This window comes from Petaurus breviceps, unplaced genomic scaffold (assembly GCF_028583685.1).
Source record: "Petaurus breviceps papuanus isolate PSGF00001 unplaced genomic scaffold, PetGlider_PUasm1.0 181, whole genome shotgun sequence".
Classification (NCBI taxonomy): domain Eukaryota; kingdom Metazoa; phylum Chordata; class Mammalia; order Diprotodontia; family Petauridae; genus Petaurus; species Petaurus breviceps.
Genome location: NW_027185784.1, coordinates 28,571,471 through 28,578,708, shown reverse-complemented (window position 1 = coordinate 28,578,708; position 7,238 = coordinate 28,571,471). Strand labels below are relative to the sequence as shown.

At 36.3% G+C, this 7,238-nt stretch overlaps 1 protein-coding gene across 1 annotated transcript; it reads right to left on the bottom strand.

Moving 5' to 3' along the window:
- Positions 1–4,653: 4,653 nt before the first annotated feature.
- Positions 4,654–5,589, bottom strand: LOC138160517 (olfactory receptor 2A1/2A42-like). Its single transcript, XM_069087069.1, has one exon. It carries the CDS (start codon positions 5,584–5,586, stop codon positions 4,654–4,656), a length of 933 nt encoding a protein of 310 aa, XP_068943170.1. The 5' UTR covers positions 5,587–5,589.
- Between the last annotated feature and the right edge of the window lie 1,649 nt (positions 5,590–7,238).

Below are 7,238 nucleotides of genomic sequence, written 5' to 3'. Positions count from 1 at the left end.
TCTACCTCTCTCATTTGACTTTTACAATCCTTTTTGAGCTCTTCCACAAAAGATTTTGGGTCTTGAAACTAATTTACATTGCCCTTTGAGGTTTTGGATGTAGGTATATTGACTATTTTGTCCTTTTCTGAGTTTCTCTTTTGATCTTCCCTCTCATCAAAGTAATATTCTATGGTCAAGGTTCTTTTTTTTTTATTTGCTTCTTGCTCATCTTGTTTGTTTATTTTACAGTTTTAAAATTTGAGCTCTCCTACTGATGCACAATTGGACCTGTCTCTCAATTTTCTTGTGATATGGGCTAGAAGCCTAGTTACTGGCTTTGTATGCTGGGGCTGCCAGGCCTACTCATGCCTGTATTTGCCAGGTTTCCAGGGCTAACAACTTGTCTCCTGCACTGTGACTGGAGGTTTTTCAGCTGTGCCACTGGCCTGCTGAACCAGAAACAAGAGGCCTTGGGTGGTGCTTTTTGCTGTGGCTAAGAGCCTCCTGCTGGCTTGCCTGGGCACCCTCTCTGCTGAGCCATGCTCTCCTTTTACCCGAGTTAAACACACCTTTCCTAAAGTCCTAAGTTGTCTTTCTTTCTTTGTTTGTTTTGTTTTTGCTTTTTGGAGGGGGGAAGGTAGGGCAATTGAGGTTAACTGACTTGCCAAAAGTCACACAGCTAATTTTTGTGTTAAGTGTCAAATGCTGGATTTGAACTCAGGTCTTCCTGATTCCAGTGCTGGTGGCTATTCACTGCACCACCTAGCTGCCCCTCTATGTTATCTTTCACTGGAAAATTGTTTCACTTTTCATCTTTTTGTAGGCTCCATCACTCTAGAGTTTATTTAGAGGCTTGATTTAACCTTGTTTGTGAGGAAAACTGGGAGAGCTCTGTAGCTTCCTGGTTTCTCTCTTCCATCTTGACTCTGCTTCTAGAACTTACATTTCTAAGAGAAAAAAAAAACTACATTTGAATTTAGTGTCTAAAGGTCATCTAACATCTGTGGTGCGAGGTCATAGAAGGATTTTAAAATTAAACCAATGTTTGTTTATTGGACTCAAAATCCTTGTGCTCTGAGAAGATACAACTATCAATTTCTTCTAGTTCTTTGACAATCTAGTCATAATACATGGGCAACTACAGATGTTCCCAAAACCTGGTTTTCAAGTTTTTCAAGCCAGTTGTTGAAAAATATTGCATGTGCATCATCTTCAAAACATTACTGATTTTAGATGATGGACCAGGTCATCCAATCTTATTTGTTCTTTGTGTTGGAATGTGAGCATGGATGATATATGGATAAGTCTATCTACACCAAACCTCATATGTGTAAAGATTTAAAGACAGAAAATAAGTCTGTCAAAACAAAAGAGGAAGAAAGAAGAGAAAAATGACTGAGGAGAAGAGGAATAACAAAATAAAAAGAAAGGAGAGCAAAGAGTAGAATTAAAAGGAAGAGAAGGAAGATGAAAATGTGAGAGACGGGAAGAAGGGAAAGATGTAGGAAAAAGGAGAAGAAGAAGAAGAAGAAGAAGAAGAAGAAGAAGAAGAAGAAGAAGACAAGGAGGAGGAGGAGAAGCCTTCTTTGGAATAGAAGAGGATTTCTTTGTTGACCCTAGTCTCCTCTATTCCAATAATAACTCTCTATGGTTGATTTTTTTCTCCTTTGCCTATACTTTTTTTTTAAATTTGTAACAGCTCAGTTTTTATAATCACCTCTAATCTGGAGTATGGAGGATGGTGCCTCTGTCTCAGATCCTCCTTCAGTTCTCTCCGCTGGCTTGAAACTGGAATCAAGACCTCTAGCCTCCTGTAAGTGCTCACAGCCATGAGCATCCATGCCTCACTGCTTCTGCACTCACTAGATATGTTATAGTTCCTCCTCACACCCAACCACATATCCAGAGCACATCCAGGTCTGGTATTCCTTATGTTCTAGGTACTCCCTCTCCTCTTTTCTATTACTTCATTCCCTTTGCTAGAATTTATTATGCCTGGTACCTTCTATACTAACAAATTCATCAGTGCCTCTCTATTTTTTGACAACAGAAGTAAGAAGAATGCAGGAAAGCTTGTACCAAAGTAAAAGTTCTCAAAACCTTGTAAAAATGAGCCCTAGTTTAAAATATAGCCTCTCTCTGAACCACTGGTTACCTTCCTATTCCTGTAGTACCCTGAAGATAATTTCTTCCATAACTTGAATTGTTTGACAATCATTGAATTATGGATACATCTTGCCCCTCCAGAGGCTTAGATGGATGCTACTGGCTATTTATTGGATTAATCCTTGTCCTTTCCTTATAGGTATCTCAAGTTAGAAACTTTCTTTTCATGAAGTAAAATTGCTAAATAAAGACTTATTGTTTTCAGTATCTACTTGCTGATCTTTTTTTCCCCTCTGTGGACATCTCTAAGGCTTCCCAAATTAGTTGCAATAAAATGAGAATGATCTATCCTAAATGGATTTCTCAGGTCTTTGTTTGACCTTCCTAAATTAGGCCAGGATGACTGGCATCCTCTAATTCTCTCACCTGGTTCCTAATTTAGTAATCCCCAGGAAGAAAGGCCTTTTATCTGTCTACAGAAGAAATGAAACTCCTTTCCCATTCAATGTCTCTCCAACTATATAAAGCAAAGACAAACCATGCAAAGATTGTAAAGTTATGTTAAGACCATCAGAGTGGTTTTAACTGAAGATTTAGGGAAAGAATGGTATCAAGGAATTTAAGGTCAAAACTTTCATGCCACCTAGGTAGGGTGATCATCTTTCTATCTATAACTAACTCATTATGTTTATTAATTTTTACTCTGGGTACTAAAGTAATCAAAGAATATGCTCAGATATTCTTTCTTTCATTATTAAAATTATGTATCTCATTAATCAGTTACCTCTTAACTCTAATCCTAGTTCATTAAATATATAATATAAAAAATAATATAATATATAATAAACCATTGAAACCTTTTTCGTTTCCTAATCTTAGGGTTAAATAATACAAAGATTATTAGTTACAATAGTTATTCAGAATATAACATATAAATTATATACATAAATATTAACAATCTATCATTTCAGAGATCACTGTCAAATTCCCCTTTAACTATCACTACAACAGCTGGCTTCCCCTCAGTTCTTGGAAACACAGAACCAACCATTCATTTCTCTCGCAATGTCAATTAAAGCTTTTTGTCCCCAAAGATTCTCTTCTTGTTTCTTCACAATACAAGAGTTTAACTCTGTTCTCTTCAGCCATCACTAATAAATCTTTCCAGAATGACAGGTAAAATTCTCCATCTTATCATAGGATAAGTTTGAACTGTCACTATCCCAGACTCCATTGCCTCTTAAAAATATAGTTAGGTTATTTATAGTGACTGTGGGAGATATTATTAAAGTTGATGCTACAGGACAAAAGTTTCTAAAGTTCATGTGTAAAAAGAATAAGTTAAATTTGAAAGTTACCTTTGGAACTTTGGATATTGCTCTCTGCACAGAATGGTGTCCCTCCTTTTGAACTCCTAACTCCTTTCAAGACTCAGTTTATCACACATCCTTCAAAAGATATCTGTTTCACCCAGTTGTTAGTGATTTCATTAGTTTGTATTATTTTTTCATATATCCTTTACCTATTTCTTTATGAATATAATGTATTCCCTTTTATAGAATATAAGCTCCATGAGGGCAGAATGTGTCTCATTTTAAAATTTGTATCTCCAGTGTCTGGTCCCTAGTTGGGACTTAATAAATGCTAGTTGATTGATTGATAATCAAATCCATCTTTGTTCTGAATGTGTGTGGAAATGCCCTTTACTGCTTGCTCACATTGCATGTCCATCTCTACTCAATGTACTGGAAGCCTTGTATATAGACTTTCAATATTACATGGCTATTAGTACAACATTCACATTAGTTATCGTTTCTTCTTGCTAAGTCATTGGCCCTAATCCTTTTCATACCATAGTGGTATGCTCTAATTTGCATATAATTGAACATTTACAAGTTTAAGTTGAATGAATAAAGTCCTTTCACATGCAAAAATTGTTGGCTTTCTTTATCTTAGACCTTAAAATGTTAAGAGTAATAGCATTTTGTTTGAAGATGGGTGACTAGCAGGAAATAGCATTTTCTTCTCTAAGTGTTCTTCCTTGTTCTTTTTAGACAGGTGCAGGGGAAATAGATAAAATGTTTATCTATTTGTTCAACAAATATTTATTAAGAATATGGTGTGAAAAATAGGTCCTCTTGGTTTCAGATGAATATAAGGAATATTGACTAAGGGTGATAAAGGGAGCAGTGAAGAGGCAAAGGAATAGGAAGAGGCAGGAAAACAGTATAGAAAGAGCAAACAAAATTGAAACAAAAGAAGATACTGATATTATGATATACCAATAAAACACATAATTTTAGAGGCAAATAGGAGGAACAAAAGGAGAGATAATGACACAGGAAATAATAGGTCCAGAATTCAGCTTAGAGATTTTTATTAAAAACTAACAAATATCTAGACTTAATATAAACTTTTCAAGACAGAATATTTTAAGGAATTTATTACTGATTCAAGGTATTAAGCTATCAAGATATCAGAGAAGACAAAGATTCCAATTCTCTTCTCACCTGCTTCATGCCATTACCTCCCTTCTTTGTACACTTAGACATTCCCCAAAGTGCCTCATTTTGATCTCTCTTTCCCCAACACTCTCTTCAGGGCTCCTTTCACTTCTGTATTTCTCAGGCTGTAAATCAGAGGGTTCAGTGTAGGATTGAAGAAGCTATAAAATAAGGAAAGGATTTTCTTCTGCTGCTCGGGATTGCTAGAATTGGGGATCATGTACATGACGATGCCACTGCCAAAGTAGAGCCCAACAACACAGAGGTGGGAGGAGCAAGTGGAGAATGCCTTTTTTCGTCCTTCCCCAGACTGGATCCTCAGGATGGCACAAATGATATGCATGTAAGAGACCAGAACCAAGCAGAAGGGACCCAGTAAAAATAAAACGCTGGTGATTAAAACCATAATCTGGTTGACCCAGATGTTGCCACAAGCCAACCTGAGTATGGATAGGAGTTCACAGAAAAAGTGGTTGACTTCGAGGTTCCCACAGAAGCGCACTGTCAGAATGAGAATCACATTGACCAGGGCCAAGAAGGCAGCACTTCCCCAGGGCATGATAGCAAATCTAATACACACTTTCCAGTTCATGATAACAGAATATCTGAGAGGGTGGCAAATTGCCACATACCGATCGTAGCTCATTACCAGAAGGAGAAGACATTCAGTGAGAGCAAAAGTTAGAAAGAAAAAGGTTTGGATCAAACATGCTGTAAAGGAGATCGGCTTGACTGGATCCAGGTTGTTTCCCAACAACTGGGGGACTGTATTTGAGGCATAGGAGATGTCAACCATGGCCAAGTGTGATATGAAGAAATACATGGGAGTATGTAGTCGGGAGTCTAAGCAGATGAGGCCCAAAATCATTGAATTCCCCAAAAGAGTAAGAGTATAGAGAAGAGAGAAAAGCCCAAAGAGAAACATCTTCATATTTGGCTCTAGGAAAAATCCCAGCAGAATGAATTCAGTCACTATTGTCTGATTATCTCCCATAATCCTATTTGAGGGATAAAAAAATTGAAAAAGTCAAATTTTTGACTTTTATAATTAAAATGCAATTTCAACTTAAGAATTTTTTCTTGTGGAACAAGTTTAAAATACTTTAAATGAGGCTCTATATTATGAGTAAAGTCTTAAAACTTTATTTTCATTGTAAATATATCTTATTGTTCTTTCCAAAATTAAATTCTTAAAATGTTGCCTAGTAACTTAATTCATACTTCTATTATCTATGACAACAAAAAGCCTTCTAAACCTGAATAGAACATTTCATGAGTTTATGTGTCAAAAAATGGGGGAAAAGGAAAAATCATCCTTTGGTCAGTACTCTGATGATCATTTACTCTAAGCTTATATAGACTAGTTATCCAGTAATAGATGCACAGTTGGCATCAGTCAATCCCAAGGCCACTACCATTCTTTAATGAGGAGATGAAGCAGTATACTAATAATATGTGAATTTAAAGATCTTCATGGCTACCAAATCAAAGGGAATGTTTCCTGTTATGAACATGATAAAGCCAGGGTCTCTTCTTATAGTGAGAATGTCATAAGACTATATTGAAAATTATGATCTGATTTGTTGTGGTCTGCCATATGAACAGAAATTCATAACCAGTCAAAATATGTCCATCTTCAGCACATAGACCATGAGACAGATCCCAATCCCTAAAACTGAATCACACTGGGAAACTTAGTCTTGCCAAAGTACAGGTCAGATCATGTCACCCTCTCCCCTATTCAATAAAATTCAGTTACTATTACTTCCAAGATAAAATATAAAATCTTCTGTCTGAATTTTAAAGCCTTTAATGATTTGGTCCCTTCCTACTTTTCTAGGTTTCTTCCACTTCCATATATTCTGTGATTCAATGACATTGGCCTCCTTACTGTTCTTTGAACAACACATTCCATCTGCTACTTCTAGACATGTTTACTGTCTGTTGCCTAGATTCTAGAAGCCTAGAAGTCTATCCTTCCCCATCTTTAGCTCCTTACTCCTCTGGCTTCCTTCAAATGCTGGTTAAAGTTCCAACTTCTACAAGAAAACTTTACTCATCCTTCTTAATATTACTGCCTTCCTTCTGAGATTGTTTCCAATTCTTCCTATGTAAATCTTGTTTGTACATAGTTATTTGCATGTTTTATCCCTTATTAGACTGTGATATCCTTGACAGTAGAGTTTTTTTTCTTTGTTTGTATTCCTAGCACTTAGCATAATACCTGGAACTGCTTTTTGACTTGATATGCCCTAATTTGATTTGGTTTGATGATACTACCTGTTGGTAGTATATAGAATTATAGAAATTATAAATCTTAAATATGGAAGGGAGCTTAGAGTTTATCAAATCCCTGCCATGAGCTCAGCCAACCTCTACTTGAATGTTTTTAGTGGTAGAAAATTTATTAACTTTTAAGTCAATGAATACAATTTATGGATATTTCTGATTCTCAAGAAGTTCTTCCTTATAATGATCTGAAATCTGATCCCCTTAGGCATATGGACTAACTATCTCTCTCCTTTTCTCTCTCCTTCTCTCTCTCTCCCCTCCTTCTCTCTCTCTCCCTTCTCTCTCTCTCTCTCTCTCTCTCTCTCTCTCTCTCTCTCTCTCTCTCTCTCTCTCTTTCTCTCTCTCTTTCTCTCT

Bases quoted from the DNA above. Each gene is read 5' to 3' on its own strand.
- LOC138160517 (XM_069087069.1), bottom strand. From the start codon at position 5,586: ATGGGAGATAATCAGACAATAGTGACTGAATTCATTCTGCTGGGATTT.